Genomic DNA, 19,450 nt, shown 5'->3' with positions numbered 1-19,450 from the left:
TCGGTTGTCGCTCCCATGTCTGATTGTGCGTCAAAGGCGACTGTAACTCGATTTTAATTGGAAACGAATGCTGAAGAAGGAGGAGTGGGCGGAGGAGCACTGCACGCGCTTTATCGCACATTGGCGGCACTTTAATTAACGTTGATGCAGATGCATTTAAATGCGTGTCAAAGGTCATGAGTAGGAAGTGGGTCAGTAAGCGCAAATTTGCCACACGATAAGTAAAGGCCACTACGACATGCCACTGCCTTCTGCTGGGTTGCTTGATAGCCATCTCTCCTTTAGCCTTTTTTGCTGTCCAACTTAAGCAAAAGCTAGCTCCCAACTGAAAGGTGTTCATAAGATGTGGCTTAATGGGTAAGCTCTCCTTGGCTGCCTTCGCCCCTCGCCCCCTTCTTTCAAACACACATACACACACCTGCTGCTGTGTTAACAGTTCTCCATTGTGGTAGGTAAGTTAACAGATATTGGCCTTAAGAGAAGAACCAGGCCAAAACTCACAAAGAGAGAGAGAGAGAGCGTGTGCGTGAAAGCAACACTCTCTCATTTGTGGACATTATGTTCTCAGTTACACTGTTAACTGTGGAACGGTATTTCTGTTAAGTATTGTACAAACTTGTTGACTATATTAACAGCATGCAATTATTTAGGTTCTACAATTGGTAAACTCTTTGATGTAAGCTAAAGCGGAATCAACTTCTACACTCAAACCACATTAGGCCAGGGGTTAGTTCAAGTATAGGAATTGGACAACATTTTACTACATGGCCTAAAGCGTTTGAGTGTGTAAAAGTGTCTCATTATTGACTTAGCATCACCTAATAACAGTATCAAATATTACCAAAACTGTAAAGAAATCTTGGGCGCCCGAGGCAATTGCTCCCTCCCGGCGCTGTAAGATCCGGCACTGATTAGGACATGTTTGCGCAGGAAGCCGGCCAAAAAAATACTATTATTCAATACAAATTCCATTTTAAAATAGCTATTTATATTGCTTCTATGAAGGAATGTTAGAAAAATATATAGAATGAATTTGCAAACTGCCTGGGCACTGAAACTGTAAACGTATAAAAAATACATCAACATTTGATGCCAACTATTACATCAAGGATATTTAAATTTCTAGCTTAACTTTCGTATCTTTGTATCTACATAGATTCGGTTCTACATACGTCATTTTTTTAACTACATTCAGTATTTTTGTAGGCTGTGTCAAAATAATAAAGTTTGACAGCTCCTCATATTCAGTAGGCCATTAGATAAAAAGTATCAGCTCTGAAAACACTTTTAGTTGATTTAATTTTGCTTTGGCTGTTCGAATTTTATTTCTGGTTGCTTTTTTATTTTGAACAAAAGATGAAAGCAAATAACAACTCGAAGGATAAGGGCGAATCTACTTCGCCGACTGCAATGTGCTCAAGCGCCAACAAGGGTAAGAATCCCCATGACATGGGATATCAATGCCGAGAACATGCAATAAAGGGTAGTAAAATCTTTTCTCCGCCTTTAAACAGTGCTCCCTGTGAAACGCATTCTGGGCCGTCGTCTTACCAAAAACACTTTTCGTGTGTTGGTCAAGTGGCAGACCTATCCAGTTCAGAAAAACACCTGGGAGAGCATTTTGGATATGGGCAACTGTCTCCACCTCGTGTACGATATGGAAGCCCGTCTATTTGCCAAACAACGATGCTTGGTTGACGCTGCATAGATTACCATAAAATGTAATTTTATCCCCCCTAACAAATACAAATAACAAATACTTTAATTCAATTAACTAATATCGATTGAAGCTTATCTAATCAATCAAACGTAATTAAAAATAATTATGCAAAAGCAAAAAATTATCATAATTAATAATGCGTAGTAGGATCGGGGGGTAAATTAATAGTGTGAATTTGTTTAGCCACAACCCGAGGGGCTAAATTGAATGGATATACACATACACATATGTTTGGACAGAGTGTTTTTGTAAACCAAAACTAAAGAGGGGAAAGGAACTAAAAACTTTCATCACAAAGATTGAATGAGATAATTTCAATTTGGTTCATAATGTAAACAGTCCTTTTTCTGTATACCCTGTAAGCCCCAAGGCGCAAAAGGGTATATTGGTTAACGAAAGACAATTGGTTAGACAATTTATTCGACGACATAATCTATTAGTAAAGCAATTTTAAACTGCTTTCTACATATTTCAACCTTTTAGAGAGTATTGAACTATTCGATGTCCTTGCCTAAAAAGCAAAAGATATTTTGCCTATACTATATATGAAATAAGACAACTCTGAAATGTCAAAATATTTAAACCTCGAAGCGTTTACCCAAAAATTTGTTGGTCAACCGCTGACGTCAGCTGGTGGGTTGGGACTCGAAGTGAAACAGAAGGAATAACTAAAGTCCTTTCAGTGCGCCTCGGCTGCTAACCCAACAACAAGTTATCCATCCTTGTGGTTTTGCATAAATATGTCTGTATATGTATATATATATTTTTTTTTATTTCCTTCTTTTTCGGTTACACAAATATTTCATTTGCATATTTTTGTTGCGTTACTTTTTCTTGAGCACCTCTCGAGGGGCTGTTGCTTTTTGTGCTCTGTTTTTCCCAATTTTTCTCCATTTTATTTTGGCTTTTTGGTTTTTTTTTTCTTTTTGTTTTTGGCCTGGTTCGAGTAAACTTAAAATTTCCCACATGTCAACAGAAAATCAAATGTTCTATGCAGAGAATATATTGTACATGAGTAAATGTTTTTATTTAATATAATATTCTTGTTGTTTTTGTTTTATGGTTTTTATGGTCAGTTTGTCTACAATCGATTTTGTACTCTTGTTCTATTGACTTAGTAGACTCGTCAATTGTTTTTCTTCCCTTGATTACCTTTATTTTGAAAATACAACATTTCTTATAAAAGAAAGTGTCACCAAAATGATTGCATGATCTACATAGGAAATAAGCAAACATGGGATCTAAAATCTTGCGAGAAAGAGTTTCCCGATGAAGCCTAAGAGAAGGTTGTGAAATTGACAATTCAAGACAATTTTCATCGGAATTTGTCAAGTCGAATGCCTATTAGCCAATTAGTAATTGGAAACTAATAATAGTAGGCTGGAAGTGAGAAATGGTTTTACATGTCAAGCATAATAAATTTTTGATTTAGTATTAAGTGTGATGTCAAAGGGATTGAAGGGTGAGGTATCAAAATCTGTGGCAGAATTAAATGCCTGCAAGGCCCTCTTGAAAAATCTCATGTCCCCAACGTACAAGAAGTTGGCTTGGATTTTCTATGAACCGGTTGATTCTGAGGCTTTGGGCTTAGATGACTATCATGAGATTGTAAAGGAACCCATGGACTTAGGCACTATAAAAGAACGTTTGGATGCGGATGATTATGAAGATGCCACGGAATTTGCTAAAGATGTGAGATTAATATTTTTTAATGCATATCTTTATACAAATTCAGGTCACGTGTGCTATCAAATGGCCAAAGAGTTGCAGTTAATTTTTGAGAAAATGTTTACCGAACTGTTGAACGATTCTACTCAACTTTTGGAAATTGCTGACAAGGAAGAGGAGAAGGTGGATTCAAATCCGGTCGACATCGAAGACGATGATGATGTCGACATCGAAGACGATGATGGTGATGTCGACGATGATGTTGATGATGATGAAGACCAGGACGACGACGCAGACGACAACGATAATGATGATGACGAAGATGACGATGATGAAGGCGACGACGTTTCGGATGTAAGTTCTCCAGTGGAATTGCCCGAAGATACAGAGGACAAAAAGCCAATTCACTCCTTTGATGGCGATGAAGTCCCTTTTACCCCTGAAGAGGACTTGGATTTGCATGCCAAGATTCAGCAATTGGATGGCGAGCACCTTCTAAAGATCATACATATAATCCGTCAAATGGAGGATACCAAATCCTCGAATAAGGAGATAGAAATTGATGTGCGTACTATGAAGACCCGCACGAAGCGTTCCATTGAGAGCTTTATGGCAAGCAGGAACATAACAGGCAGACGGCGAACTTGCATCAAATATCAGAATTGAAAAATAAACAACAAATAAAAAAAACCAATAAATTTACAAAGAGAAAAACGAGCAACAGATTTCTATATTTTTCATGGCATCTCGATGTGGATTAGGATTCAACATTTTTTGTTTGCATGTCACGCATTTGCTTATAGTTCCGGAATTCGCCGTTCCAGACATACTGGCGGATGATATCTCGGGGATTCGAGGACATGTAGGCGTAAAAGATTTTACGCGGCGGTCCACCAGTATTCCTGTAATTACCCATGGCATACCAACAGGCATTCATTTGCTCCATATAAATTTGGTTGAGTTTCTCGGAATATGCCTGCTTCACTTTCACACCCTGCAAGGAATTATCGCAAGGAGTTATCGCAATGATTATCGATAGAGATGTGCGTGAGTAAAGATTCCATCACAAGTTTTATACTTACCAGAGCCTGAATTTCTTTGAAATTGGCAAAAGTTGACTTTTTAGCGGATAGCTTGTCAAGACCCATTAAGTCCGGCTTAGGTGGACTACTTTGCATTGTTTGGACTACTTCAAACACACGCTGGGATTCTTCGAGCTGTTCAGTTAATTCTTTTTGAGTATACGATTTACCAAAACGTCGCTTGATCCACTCCCTTAAGGCTGGTAACTTGTGCGAGTCTGGCAAAGTGGCCAAGACATACCGTTGATCCTTTTGCAACTCTTTCATGCCATCGAATAGCAAACGATCCATTAGATTGTCATCATCCGGATCAAAGTGGGTAATGTCGTATTTGAGCAGAGATGGATCCGTGTTTCTTTTGGCTTTCTCCATTTCTAAGCGCTTAACGGCTTCCTGGTGCTGCCAAATTTGTTTCACACACTTGACAACGGCATCGACGACATTGGCCTTATAATCGATATGACTCTCTCCGCTGTGCTCGCTGGAGGCATTAGTTGTTACACTCGAATCACTTGGCGTATCCAAACAATCCGTATCTTCACTGGAAACCTCGGGTACTTTGAATCGAGTTGAACTCTGCTGCTGCAGCAAATAATTGCCCTTGTCTTTTAAGGGTGGTCGACCCAGAGCCTTGACAAATGTTTGGGCTATATGTTTTCTTAGATCGTAGGGTTTCGGAGCAGTTTGAAAAATGCGATGGTATTTAAATTTATACGGTCCCTGGCTACTGGCGGCGCGAAAGAAACTTTTCCTTGTTTGATTTTTCACAAGAATAACATTACAATTTGGTTTCGTGGCGGGATCATTGGGTTTTATTTTGCCGCCAGCTATGAGAATGGCACGACAATTCTGTCCTCCGCAGGGTTGATCTACTATGCTAACAGATTGCGGACAGAGACGTCTAGCTAGACTTGTGGTTTTATTATCACAAAGGTGATCACAATTTTCACCGCCCTTTTTTCTTTTGCTCTTGCCCTTGCTTTTGCCTTTACCTTTGCCTTTACCTTTACCTTTGCCTTTGCCTTTACCTTTGTCCTTCGCTGGTTTTTCGACGATAGTCTTACTCAATGGCGGCATTACGTGACATGATAATTCAGGATGCAGATCTTCGAAATCAATGTTATCGAAGAAGGTGTCAACAACTTGTCGGCCTTTTTCATTCTTTTGTGTTACCACTGTGTGGGCCAAGTTTGTGCACGAACCAACTAGAGCTCTACCTTCTCTCTGTTGGTTTATCGACGGTCGGGGTATGGGAACAAGTGTCGCTTTTATCACACAATCACGTTGGGAGAGAGTATGAACTTGTTGTAAATCCGTTTTTAAGCTAGCCGCGTTTCTTTCCATACATTCCTTGATATCGTGCTCAAGTTGCGCTATAATTCTTGCCTTACGTCTCTTTGCGTCGCGCTCTCGGGACATATTGATGTTATACATTTCCAAACAGCGATCTCGAGCCTTTACAGTGAGTTCATCCTTCAGAAGTTGTGTATTATCCTTAATGCTTTTATGATAGAGACATGAACTTGGAGCGCCATCGACGCTCTCCTTGAATTCAATCACGCCAGGACCCTCTTTGACTACTTTACCCATCAATTCGTCGACATCCATAAATTTATCGACCACCTCACTAACAAGGTTTTGAATCATACGACTTATGGGACTCAATTGGTATTGTGTAAACCATGGTGCTTCGGTTTGTCTACCATAATCTGGACGTTCCTTATGTTTCCAAAAGGGAAAAGCAACAACCAAATCCTGTGGACGACTTGTCAGCTTTGAAAAAATCCTTTTAGGACGCACTAGACGCTCAAAATATGGCAGAACGTCGGTCTTCTTTTTTTGTAAATTTTTTTTCCGCGATCGGTTGATAATTCTTCATATTCTTCAAACGCAACGAAAGCTCTTTCAGCTCAACTTCCGTTTGTCTTTCCTTATGCTGAACCTCAAACTTTCCATACTGTGGTGGTGGCAATATGCGATCCAATTCCCTCAAAGTGGGCAATAGATCCAACTTGGCTATGGCTATCATCAATAACATCTCATTGGTACTAAACTCACCATCTTTACGCGGAGTTTTGTACACGCCTTCGAGCAGGAAAAAGAGAAAGGCCAAATCATTGCCACGACTCATTTGGACCAATTTTAAAATTTTCTTATTGCTCAACAAAGGTGTAAGTCCAAATGCATGTAGGCACTTCAGTACACGGAAACTGCTACCCTGTTCGTAATCATCACGCAAGCTGCCAGATAACTCGAATATGTTTTTCTCCTGATATGCCGATATACCAATATACCAATTGGCCATATTTAGTTTACGTCCGAATTCATTTAATTTATTCTGCCGCTCATTATTTGTCATCTTCTTTTACCAAATACAACAAAAATTTAGAATAATATATACAACAAAACGAATAATTACAATTTTACAGAATTTACTTCTACCTACTATCTACAAATCTGAAATCTGAGTGACAAGAAATTAGAAAACATTTGATTTAGGGTCAACAAGTCAAAGATAATTTCATTTTATTTAAAATATTTGTTGGGTCGCTTTCCTGAAAAAACCGAAAAAAAAAAAAATTGTAATATGTTGGCTTGATTAACATCCTTTCTTAGTTTGTTTGTGGCGTTAAAATGGAGTACACGCGCGATCGAAAAAGTTCCCGTAAGAACAATGAGTGTAAACAAGCTCAACCACTAGTAAGTTGCGTAAATCATTGTCTACCTGGCCAAGGACAAGGTCAATGGCAGGCTGTTCCCATAGCAGAGCCATGTCCGGTCACAAATCAGGGACAGGCTATGGGTCAATGGAACGCAATCGCTGTGTCGGAGCCATGTTCCTGCATTCCTTTGCCGGCGACAGTGCAGCCATGTCATCCATGTGTCTACAATATTGGACCACCCACTTGCCCACAGCCAGATGTAAATAAGATGTATAGTTGCCGCAAGGTTTGCTGCGTGGTGGAAAATATTCCCTGCCCAACAACATCGACAGACGAAGAACCAAAGCCAGAAATGATAATGGAATTTGCTCAGACTGATATTTCTTTTGATCCGAATATGTCCATGAGTGATAAGTCTATGCAATGGCCTGAAGAACCTAAATTACGTGAAATAAATATCAAGGAGTTTGAGGTCGAGACCAGAGAGATAAGGCATCGAACGGGTAAAAGGGAATTCGAGGTGGTTCATCGGACAGCAAATACGAAAGTTCCCGAAGATGGTGGTGAACCCGTCACAGAGTATCAGAAAGTGGTTGAAAAAAAAATCACCTGAGGAAATGGAATTACTGAATGCTCAATTGCCAAGATCATCAAAAACCATACTGAAAAACGAATCACAGGTTAAATCTTTGTCTAAACTAGTATCCTTACATGAAGACATGCTGCAAGATAAATCGGAAACGTCTATTGAAGAAGAGGTTCTCTTGCCAACCAATTTGCATCCTGAAGAAAATGAACCTTTTGCGAAACGCAGGAAGTTTGGTAAACTTGAGAATGAAGATGATGAAAGTGTGCCCCCACAATTTAGAGCGGCATCCGTAAGGAAACATAGACATATTACTGAAACAGAAATGGAAATAGCAATGGAGGACGACGAGGAAGACCAGGAAAAAATACGTACATCAAATGAGGAACAAATGGAAAAAAGCCAGAAGCATAGACGAAGTGCATCTTTAACAGAAGATGGCCAAAAAAATTCAATGCCTCGCACATCATCGCTAGCAAGTCCAACAGAAACCGAGAAAACACGTCCCAGATCATCTCGTGCAAGTCACACAGAAGATGCCCGAAATTCTTCAACGCGACGTAAATCATCTTTGGCAAGTCCACGAAATACGACCGCTTCGGCAGTCACTATGAAACGGACTTCTGCACGTGATTCTTCCAGTAAAAACAAAAGAGATCCAGATGATGACGTTTTACAAAGCGAAGTCAATTTAAATGCTCTTCGCAACTATGAAATGGCCAGAGAAGTGCAAGACATTGAGATTTCCCGTGCAGGCAGTGGTAAGTAAGATTAATATGGAGAGAGTCCAGCCCCCAGCTACTGACCAAGGGCAAGGCCTCTCCAGAAACCAAAGATTTTCAAAAGAAGTGACGTTTCCTTTGCAGCTGTTTCATCTCAGGTCATACCCAAAGATGAACAATCAAAGGCTAACGAAAGTAGTCATAGGGTCTCCTTAAAAGAATATTCCGATGATAATGTGCCAACGGAAGATAATGAACAGCAGGAAACTAATAAAAATGACTATCGCAGTGCATCTCAGATAGTAAGCCATTATTCAGACAATGATAAAGATGATGATGAGAATGCAGTGCCCAATGATGAGGATGCAGAGGCTGCCTCAGCTTTATATATACGCAGGCATTATACCAAAGAAACTAAATCGAAACAACCAGGAGATTTGGTTACAAAAAAGAATATAATCTCTGAATCAACATCTGAGCATAGGGTGACAAGATATCCACCTGATAAACCCGAACCTGAGATTGAACCTGAACCAGAGCCCCAGCCTAGTCCAAAGCCTCGCAAGCGAAGAGTAGCGAAAAAGCCCGCCAAAAGTAAATATCCCTCAAAAGATATAGTGCCCAGATGTGTAAGGGAGCCTCGCTGCTGTTATGTGGGTACAGTTCGTGCGCATCCCTGTCGCAGCTGTCCTCACTGTACCTGTACCTATGCCACCACCCGCTGTCCAGCATATCCCTGCTATGAGATGCCCTGCTGTGAGATGCCCCGTTGTTCACGCTTTGGCTTTGGTGGTCAATATATTTATTCACCTTCACATCGTCAATAAACTTGCTAAACCCCCATTGATAAGGGGTGGAGGAGGGGACCCAACAATTAATTTTGTCTTCCTTCTATTTATTCCTTTACCAAATTGTAAAATAATTTGCGGTCAACCTTTGGGCATTAGGCATAACATTAATGTAGGCAAAGGACGATTCCAATGCAGGATTTAAATGCACTTTGCCAAATTAAATGTAAATGGGTTTCTTCAGGCTTCTTGACTGTATAACCATCATGATCATCATCATCATCGTTTGTGCCATCTTGGGCAATAAAGATTAGAGTAATATGCAGTTAGTTGGAGGAGAAATTCAATAATTAGAGAAGTTTTGGTAACATTTCTATCAAAGCAATTTAATTAAGATTTTGACCCAAATTGTTATTTCAGTCGTTAACTAAATGCAAAACCAAATCATTCAATCTAACTGCGAGTAGCTTGACTTGAAAAGGCAACCAAAGAGGGAGGAGGTAACAAATATAGAAATCGATATTGCCATTTTCTTCTACCATCAGGTGGTTAGATGATGGCATTTCTCTTGGATGGTTGGCCCATTTCCTAACATTGTCATGGCAGGGAAATTGAATATTTTATTTACGGATATTAAATGTCCTTTTTACATATTCGTAGAGTGAAATGCGGTTGCCCGAACTCAGGCCCAAGCAAAAAGACTTTCTTTTCCCAGCGACTTTTGCACATTTTTAGTTACATTTGCAATGGAATAATTTAGCCATTTACTTGAAAAACAAATAAAAACAAAAATTACTTGAGTATAGTATTGAGACAGGAAAGGAGATACAAAAAGAAGAATTCGTCCATAAAGTTGCTCAATTTTCGTCCACTAAAAGTTTTTGGCCATCTTCTACCTTGAGCCAGAATCCCGAAACAGCGCTTGAGCCTTGTCATTTTATTTCGTTTCATGTTTTATTCACCACTTCCGCCGGAAATAGACATACCAATATCTGAAAACACACACACACTCACATATGTATTTATGTGTAACTGCATGTGAGTGTGTGTGTTAAGTTGGAATATTTTGGAGGCCAGAGCTCTTTGCCAGCCTTCCCCTCCCGAAAAACAAATCCCACATAAATGCTTCAATTTATAACAAACCGGAAGTTAAACTTAATCAAGCGTGCTTTTTGGCTTATTGTTTAGTTTTACCTCCCTCCCTCCCTCCATCCCTTTACCATTCTCTTACATTCTCTGTGATTCTTCTTTCGTTGTCGTTTTCCGTATTTACTTAACATATTTTATTGCGATACTTTTGTTGCTCTATGATGGTGGCCCATTCTGGACCCCATTGCTCCCCATAGCTCCCGTCGCTCTGGCTGGGATTACATGAGGATTTGTGTGCCAAAGTGCTTTGGAATAAATATTTTCATTTTAGTAGCTACTCCTTCGCTCTCTCTCTGTTTAGTTTTCGGGATATATACTATATACATACATCCATTTTTGGTTTATGCGAATATTGTACATATTTTTATTGTTGTTGCCTTTTTGTACATTGATAAATTGTCAGTAAGCAACAGCAACAACAGCAACATTCAGTACATGATAGTAAACATTTATGGTCCAGTAAATAGTTAAAGAGTTTCTTGTTATTTTGTTTGTGTTTTCTTTTTTTTTAAAGGCATCTATCTAAAAAGGATTTAGACTAGCATTCAAAAATTCAACAAAATAAGACATGTCTATTTTTCTCACAATTTTATAGATTTTTGATGAGCATGAAAAGGTATATTAAGTCTTTATTACTGTGCTCTACAAGACTTAAGTTTATTTTAGTGTTGATTTGCTAAATTCTTAAACAGTGAGTGGTTTAATGGGCTATATTCCAATATTATCTTTTTCAATAAACTTCATAAAGACCAACAACCTAGAAATCGTAAAAGGTCGTCTACAACTACCTTCTTTCACTAAGGTTAACTTCAATTTTGGGTGGTGAAATCGCTGTCATGTAACTATATGGCCTAGACACCTTTTCATACCATCGATCTCTTAAATCGTTGCTGACTTTTTTTGAGTCCCTTTCTGTGTTTGTTAAGTCCTTAACCTATCCTTGATTCATTATTCCATACTTGTTCAGAAGCTTTTATGCAGAATCAATTTTTAGTATGTACTTTAGATAGATAGTCATATATTCCTGATTCCAGAAGTGTATTTAATTTCAATTAATTTCAATATATTAAAAATTTATAAACTTGTCCCTGAGCTAAAAATTAAATTTACTCGTCTTCAACATACTTGAGGAATAATTAAAATTGACAATTTGTAGTACAAGTGGACTTATCTTGAATGCAGCAACATTTAAGGTCACATTGTCAAACAATTAACCCAAATAAAATAAATTTTCGTACACAAGGCTAAGAGGAGGGCGTGTCTGCTTCTGCCTCCTATTTGACATCGTTTTGTTTGCGATAAGACACACACACACACACATCCGAACACACGCATCCTTAAGTAAATACAAGAAAATCAAGTGGGGGAAACGGATGTAGGTAAGTTGGATAACATGAACTTTGAATGCAGTTTGGGCAGAACTTACTTTTGCTGTTTAGACTTACAAAGGTTTTGCATTTGCTAATGCGTTGCCGATAATTGCGCACAAAACTCTCTTGAATTTGGATAGATGTTAAATCAAAGTCTACAATACTCCTGCGGGATTGTTCCGGCAACAAACAACTGTGCACAGACAAACACTCACTGACTGAGAGATGGAAGGCAGGTAAATCGATTTCCTTTATGTTTGCGCAATTAGAGCTCATTGTTGTAGTCAATATGTGAAATTAGATTTGACAAGTTTATGAAATGCAAACACACAAAACAACAATGGCCATAGTGGCAATAGGCCAATGGCAATAGTCTGGGCATAATTGCACTGACAAATTGCAAACACAATGCAAAAGACAATGCCATGGTACAGTGTGTGCTTAGTAAGTGAAACATTTATCAAGTGAAGGCAACTGAATGTTAACATTTGATGGTAATTAACAGAGAGGCAATATATTAAAGAGCGGTTAATATGTGCGCAAACGAAATTACAAAAAGAAGAATTGGAAAATTCGATCACAATGCGGATCCCAAAATGTCCTTAGTATGTTTTGTCAAATACAAGATAGTTCTTGACATGATTAATGATTGAAGGCATCCTTATCACTAGACTTGATTAAAATTATAAACGGGCAAACCTTTTCTTGCTTAAACCAGTTGGAAATTATAAACAAATCAAACTGAAAGCACAGTCATAGATATAGAAAAGTGAGTGAGTCGTATTTTTTAAGTAAGAGGCCATCGTCTTTGTATTATCTTCCTAAAGGTACTAATTGATAATATCTATCTACAGCAGACCACAAAAGTGCAAAGTCAATAACTCATATTCAACACTTGAACTAGTTGAGAATTACATTTAATTTGTATCTTAATATCATTGTATGTATATAGAAAGTTACCTTTGAGACTACATTTCTAAGTAAATTTGGAGTGTTTCTCATTTTTATCTTCAATATTTTTTTCTGCCTGGACTGGTTTAAATTATTTTCTAAACAAAATTCAAAATTATGGTAATATGCCGATAAAAGCGCAGCTGAGACTTGGCTGTAGCAAATTGGCACTTGGCCATAAATTTCTATTGCAGCGAGGATTGACCACTAGTCCAGGTGGTTCAGTCGAACTCTTACGCGTAGTTATTGGCTGCAAATATCGATCATGCCCTACGCTATCTACGTCTCTCATGTCCAGACGTTTCTATGGCGATCCTCCATCAGTACAGAAAGATAGCTTGGATGGCCCCAAATGGAGTACATTCGATATTAAATTGGATATACAACAATGTGAGGATAAGCCGGAGGAACTATCATTGCCAGCGCTCATATATCTATATGGACCATGGAAACTATTAAGTACCAAATGGAATTTCTGGAAGTTAAAGTTTCTTTGGGACTTGAGTTTCGTCGAGTCCAAGTTCATGGAGAACTCCAAGCAAGCTGCAGTGGTGCTTACCGATATGATACGTCATCATAGTAAAACTCGCATTGAACGTTGCACCACACCCATGGGTTTTAAGCAGATCAATCATGATATCTTCCACGATTGGCGTATCCAATTGATGCGTTTCGACCAATGTCACATTCGCCGTTGCATTCCATTGAAAGTGCAATTACTACGTCACTACGATCACAAATTCGCTTTCATTGACGTCATCTTTGTGGCTTTGCGTCGCACCGATGATTTTCGGTCCTCGCAACAGCAATGCGAAATCGAATCCTTAATCGACATCTATGCAAATCACATTAACTATAAAGAAGAAGCTCCTATGATATTTTCAGAGATCTTTGTTCGTTTTAGACGTGATTACTCGATGGATAAGAATCGCTCTGGTGGTCAATGGCTGGTGTCTTCTTATAAAGTTCTACAATTCGATATTGTTAAATGTCATCCGGAATATGAGATTCCAGCTAAGGTTCATTCTGAGCTAGCTACCAATGATAATAGTATACATTGAGAAATATACTTGTTCAAAATGTTGAAATTCTATTATGGGTCTCTTTTACTTTCCCCGTGAGCTTCAAATTGTATTTTTTTTTGTTTCTTATTTTTCTTTCTTTCCTCTTGACGCAATTCATGAATTTCTAATGCAGGAAATAAAGAAAGATGTACGTGCAATAATGATGGACGTACTGAGAAATGGTGAGATGGCAAAAATATATTTAAATAAACATAAGGCTTTGCTTTAATCACGTTTAATTAAATTCAAATGATTTAAAAGTGAGTTTAGTTTATTGGGCAAAAGTTAGTTGCCTGGCAGCTAATTAACATGACTAAGCTAGGAGTTGGGTCGAACGACTCATGTTTCAACTAATTTCAGCAATCGCCCATATCTCAGCTGGAACATATTTTCTCAAGTGCCGCAATGGGCCAGAACGAAACCAAGAAGGGAGGGAATAATGGGGAAAAATGGGGTTTGGGGTAGGACCCTTCAACGATTGCTCGACGCTTATCGGAACACGTTCCATTGCAGCCTGTCAATAAGTAGAATTTAGTATGCGCGTGAGTCCAGGGCAGAGATTGCAGAAGGAGAAAAGACGAAAGCACTTGTAAGTTTTGCAATTCGAGGGTGGAGCCCATACATCCATCTCAGCATTACGCCCCCCTCGCAACCCGCTTTTGTTGCCTTTCACTCCTGCTCGATTCTTGTAACAATCTTTTGGACTTTGTGCGATAGCACCGACACTTTGTGGCCATGCTGCTGCTGCATTTAAATTTAAAGCATGCAATTTTATGCTTTTAATTTTCCGCTCAATAAAATCCTGTGGCTTTATAGCCAGAAATTACCCAGCTGGGAATATAATCCCTCTTTGTCTCGCTATGCCTTTTACTCCTCCATTCCCTTTGTAAGAAGTCATAATGAATTTAAGTCACATTAACTTTGAGGGGTTGTTGTCCTTATAGCATTCTCCACATATTTTCAACAAATATTGCCAAAATGCAATTGATCCAACAATAAGTTTCTATAAAGTTAGTCGGTGAAGTACTTCTTGAGGCAAACGCAACTTGAAATTGTTTTTCAAATTGCAATGTCACGTTGACCCATCCAAAAAACGAAAACAAACGGCAAAGACTTGAACCGACACCAAGTGGAAACTTGCGAGTTGCAAAAAAGGGAAAACTTAAGTGCAAAATAATGTCTCCAAATGGTCGTAATGCTAATACGCTTACAGGACTTTAAAATGGTCAACACTAAATAAAGACAATCTGAACATAAAAATATTGCAAAGTTTCAGGAAGAAGGTCTCAATGCAAGAAAGTCAGTCAACGGAATATTCCAGGAAGTGACAAAAATACTTCAAATTGTAGCATAATTTTGGGAGCAACAAATCTTAAAACTTTCAAAGAAACTGATTTTTTGGTATCTCTCTGTAATGATAATGTATTCCAGATCATCCCATAAACTATTCCAAGTCCTTGATTTGCTTAATTAACTATCCAGCTATGTAAGCTTTTTGACAGTCTGCAGCATACTTTTGGGGGCAATAAAGTGAACTAAGTGAACTTACTAATGAATAAATTTCATCTAATTCAGTGGCTTAGTTATCTTGATACACGATGTGTGTGGACCCCAGAATGAAAAGTGTATGGGGAATTTTCTCAATTTGGTGTCGCTTTGCACATACTTCATTTTCGCCAGTTTGAGATTTTCGCCTGCTGTAAGTTTTCCTCAAAATAGGGACATTTGGTCATTTTCAGCAATGACAATTTTATTTTTTTCCACCACAGACTGACTGACCAATGCGAGAAAACCATCCAAACTCATTCCCACAAAATGGGCAACAAAACAAATGGCGCCATTGACAGGACCTTGCGAGGGTAAGTAAGGGATTCGCCTGCCAATGACAATGACTTTTTAAATTGTTTCATGAAAGTGTCAGTTTTGGTCGAGAAGAAAAAAAACAGTTTAGCAGCTATTGGAAAGATGGCAATTTCGAGGCCAGAGACGGAGCCAAAGTTTTGAGGCAAAAAAGAGGATGCAATTTCCACTTGGTTAACATCATCATTGTCATCAGTATCACGATTACATGACATCATGCTACGTGATAATGAGCATGAGCTGGCGAAATCAGACTTTATGACTTCATTTGGACCCACAATCAAGCGACCTCCCGCACTCCCCTTTTGGCCACAGTTCTGCTCTGTTCTGGTGTGCGCCTGCTGCGGTCGCGACTCAAATTGCAGGTGTGGTGGCCACACCGCAGACTCTTCCATACCGTGGCATTGCCAAGTTGTGACTGCGTCGTCCTCCCAGTCGTGTGTCGTGTCAGTTAACGTTTTGCCTTTGCCGTTGCCGATTCGGGCAAAGTGCATTTGATGCTCTGCATCTCTGTGGTAGTGTTGGGAGGAGGAGTTGGTGGTGGTGGTCCTTGTTCTTGTTGTCTCTGCACGCCTTTCTCTTTCTTCACATAGCCGACATCGTTGCCAGACACAATTAAATACACATTCGCTGGCTTTCATGGCGCCATTTGGACAGACAGACAGACTGACGGGAGGTGGATGTGAAAGCGGAGGAGGAGGAGGCAGAAATGCGTGGGTGACAGTCGCTTCAGCAGGCAAAACACTTTGCGTTGAAAGGTAACAAGCTTCATGACCTGCATAAGTCATACAATATGTCATCGGCTTCTAAAGTTCCCATGACTTAACATTAATCTGTATAAATTTTAATAGAATCGCTCGAAATAATGTATACTATAGAAACTCCATTTAGCTGTTCATTTAATATAAGTAGGTTAATTAAGTGCTTTTAGGTTAAGTAAACATTTGCTTCTCTATCTAATTAGTGACCCTAATGAATATCCATGCACATTTTAAGTAATACAAGGACAAGTCAACAAAGTTTTAGTAACTTAAATTCTTGAGGTTCTCTTTGAGGTTCTAATGTCTATGTCCAATTTTCCATATTTCTTTCCGCCATGAAAATTTCTTAGCCAATAGAAGCTACATTTGCCCTAAAGGAAGTCATCTAAAACTGATAGACATAACATTTCCCTAGATTTTGGGGGTGAAAATTGCCTCAAATGTGTCTGTCTTTCCTGCCGTGATTTAGTAAGCTAATTCTTTAAGTTTGTTTAACCATTTTGTCGAGGTTAATATACTAATTGGTAAAGTGAAATTGATAAAAGTAGCCCCTTAAAATATGCAAAACGTATATCCAGATTCTGTCAAGGATTCTATGCATACGAATTGTGATTAACAAGGGTAAAAATAATTGTGTGTTAACTCCAAATTCGTGTTTTATATACTCCCTAAGGATCAAAAGGCTCAATTAATATCTGAAAATTTCCAGAGTTCATACTCACAAAAGCAATTTTTCGCTTAAGTGCAATTCAGTTTATAATGTTAATCTTTCTGCCATTGTTCAATCTATGTAAATTTTGGCCTGACTTTTCCATTTGCCTTTCTTTCAAAAGAATTTTTCAAAAAATAATTTTCTTAAACAAACATGCAAATGCAATTTCCAATTGATAAAGTAATTTTTGAATGCGAGAAGTAAACAATTTGGCATGCAAATTTCCCTTAGCATGCAAGCGCCATTGCAGCGAGGGTGGCTCAAAAAGTTTGCGGCACAAACAAAAATACCATGAGATCGGTAAACTTTTCAAATAATCATGGTGACAGAAATATTCTAAACAAAAACAAAAAAACAAAAGGAAGAAAGTTTTACTCTAAAATAAAAAACAGAAACTTTTTAATTATACACCGCAAAAGAAAAGTAAGGGACTGGAAACTTCTCCAAATGCAATGAAGTAGGAATCATATGTATGTGTGTGTGTGTGTGTGTGTATGTGTGTGAACTCACATATGTGAAGGACCTTTCAAAATATGGAAAAATACTACCCAAAAACTCCTCCACCAACAATTCACACATCTTATTGCGTATGCATAAAACTTTTGGCTAAGTATGAAAAATATTTAAAAGAAAAGTTTCTTCTTGAATGGAAAGAATACCAAGACATACCAAGCTGAGTGGGTGACGAAGAAAGGGTGGGGGGTAAGGGAGTGGAAAGTCAGCTGGCAGCAGACGCAAATAATTTCAAATTTCCTTGGCAAACATTTCAATTCATTTGCCACACACACACACACACACAGGAAAAAAAAATGTATTTCAATTGTATAAATAAATTTTGTTTTCCTTTTTTTTAGTTTATTTAATGAACTCTCTTTCTCTCTCTCTTGGGATAAAAATTTACTACTGGCATTTTAATTAAGAAGAACTGCAGCGGTGGAGCCGACAAGTGCAAAATGATGAAAAATTAAATGAAAAACACTTTCCATGCATTTAAGCAAATAAAGAGCATTAAGTTTACCCCCTCCATCCGCCCACCATTGCTGCTGCAGGTGTTCCACCAGGTGAGTGCCACATGCGTGTGCCGTGCGGAGTTTTATATTTTAATTAAGCTGTTTACATTTAGTTTTGTAATGTCCTTGCATCTCTCGTCCTTAAACAGGGCAAACGCTCGAAAAGTAGACGCCACAGCGGTTTTTGCCGCCTTTGCCTCCGTCTCCGCCACGCCCATCTTGTGCTTTGTGGGTCAAGTGAGCAGCCAGCATCTCGCTCAAGGTAAAACAGCGAGCGCCCTCAGCGCGTTGTTCTTCCACCTGTCGACGAGCACAATTAAAAATGTGCAAACTTGCATTATTAAAAGGTATTCCATTTTGCAGGTTGACACTTTTTCTCTTAAGCGCTCGGACGCGACAAGGCAAAAACAAAAAGCTCCTCAAAATTATGCACCAGACGAATGGAATAAAATATATGCTGGAAAAATTGGCGGTTTGCTTTTAAATCACATTAAGTGGGTGGTTTCTTTACGGATTAGGCAATCAGCTCAAGACAGCCGAGCACGGGTTTCTTATTGATCAGAATAGACAGAGTTATTTGTTGATCTGCAATTCGGTCGAGATAGTCTAGATAGAAATATTCCTAAAGTTTGCTCAGTGATTTATAAAGTTTTGCATAAAGTTAAGTCACAGACCTTTTTACCAATATTTATGATGTTTATAAAAAACTTATACTAAACTGTCGGTCTTAATCCTGCTACAGCAAGACAAATAAATTGACATCAAAACAAAGAGATAAATTTTCTGAATCGATTTATCTAACTTTTTTAAAATGACATCACCTGGTCATTTTAGACACAGTTTTGAAATGCAATCTGTAATAACTACTTAAGGGACTTTGATAACTGCGATTCACTTGAAAATAGAATCAATTTTTAGAAAAGGTTTATATTTTTGGTAATTATTTTGGAAAGTCCACTACATGTGAGTATTACAAACAACTCCAGCCAACTACATACATACATACATATGTATCTGGGAAACAATTTTGGAGGGATCCAAATGCCAACCCGTTTCCTACAAGGACAGTTCAATGATAATACATGATCTATAATAAAGAAGAAAGTGTACAAATTCGCCTGGAATCTGATTCAGACAGTTTTCTGAAGAGTTTTTACCAAGTAAACCAAAATTTGTATCTGTAAAAGGATTTTGCAAGATACTTTTCAAAAAAATGTATATCTTTGGAGTTTTGACGTTTATCACCAATAATAATGCTGCCATACCTTTTGAAGGATGCGGGCTTTTCGAAGTGTGGCAACTTTGTCACAGACACAGCAAATAGAATTTGACACCGCCACCCGA

General features: G+C 38.5%; 4 protein-coding genes and 1 long non-coding RNA gene across 5 annotated transcripts; 4 read left to right on the top strand and 1 right to left on the bottom strand.

The window, feature by feature from the left end:
• Positions 1-1,262: 1,262 nt before the first annotated feature.
• Positions 1,263-1,774, top strand: LOC137577969 (uncharacterized). Its single transcript, XR_011032517.1, has 2 exons — positions 1,263-1,432; positions 1,515-1,774. It is a non-coding gene; the product is annotated as an uncharacterized lncRNA (long non-coding RNA).
• A 1,389-nt stretch (positions 1,775-3,163) lies between these two features.
• Positions 3,164-4,085, top strand: tbrd-3 (testis-specifically expressed bromodomain containing protein-3). Its single transcript, XM_068291451.1, has one exon. The coding sequence runs from the start codon at positions 3,164-3,166 to the stop codon at positions 4,052-4,054; it is 891 nt and encodes a 296-aa protein (XP_068147552.1). The 3' UTR covers positions 4,055-4,085.
• A 1-nt stretch (position 4,086) lies between these two features.
• LOC137577496 (uncharacterized) lies at positions 4,087-6,960 on the bottom strand. The gene is given in 3 exon segments (XM_068290982.1): positions 4,087-4,382; positions 4,471-6,305; positions 6,307-6,960. Coding segments are annotated over 3 exon segments (2,595 nt in total). The 5' UTR covers positions 6,830-6,960; the 3' UTR covers positions 4,087-4,145.
• Positions 6,961-7,012: 52 nt separating this feature from the next.
• Positions 7,013-9,315, top strand: LOC137577495 (enolase-phosphatase E1-like). Its single transcript, XM_068290981.1, has 2 exons — positions 7,013-8,480; positions 8,586-9,315. Exons 1-2 carry the CDS (start codon positions 7,691-7,693, stop codon positions 9,266-9,268), a joined length of 1,473 nt encoding a protein of 490 aa, XP_068147082.1. The 5' UTR covers positions 7,013-7,690; the 3' UTR covers positions 9,269-9,315.
• Positions 9,316-12,722: 3,407 nt separating this feature from the next.
• Positions 12,723-13,792, top strand: LOC137577350 (uncharacterized). Its single transcript, XM_068290791.1, has one exon. The coding sequence runs from the start codon at positions 12,825-12,827 to the stop codon at positions 13,758-13,760; it is 936 nt and encodes a 311-aa protein (XP_068146892.1). The 5' UTR covers positions 12,723-12,824; the 3' UTR covers positions 13,761-13,792.
• The last annotated feature ends 5,658 nt before the right edge of the window (positions 13,793-19,450 follow it).

Source organism: Drosophila tropicalis, unplaced genomic scaffold (assembly GCF_018151085.1).
Source record: "Drosophila tropicalis isolate 14030-0801.00 unplaced genomic scaffold, ASM1815108v1 contig_593, whole genome shotgun sequence".
Lineage (NCBI taxonomy): Eukaryota > Metazoa > Arthropoda > Insecta > Diptera > Drosophilidae > Drosophila > Drosophila tropicalis.
This window is presented reverse-complemented; position numbering and strand designations above follow the sequence as displayed.

Coding starts and splice junctions, on each gene's coding strand:
- LOC137577350 (XM_068290791.1), top strand. CDS start 12,825: ATGCCGATAAAAGCGCAGCTGAGACTTGGCTGTAGCAAATTGGCACTT.
- LOC137577495 (XM_068290981.1), top strand. CDS start 7,691: ATGGTGGTGAACCCGTCACAGAGTATCAGAAAGTGGTTGAAAAAAAAA. Junction 8,481..8,585: donor GATTTCCCGTGCAGGCAGTG/GTAAGTAAGATT, acceptor TTTCCTTTGCAG/CTGTTTCATCTCAGGTCATA.
- tbrd-3 (XM_068291451.1), top strand. CDS start 3,164: ATGTCAAAGGGATTGAAGGGTGAGGTATCAAAATCTGTGGCAGAATTA.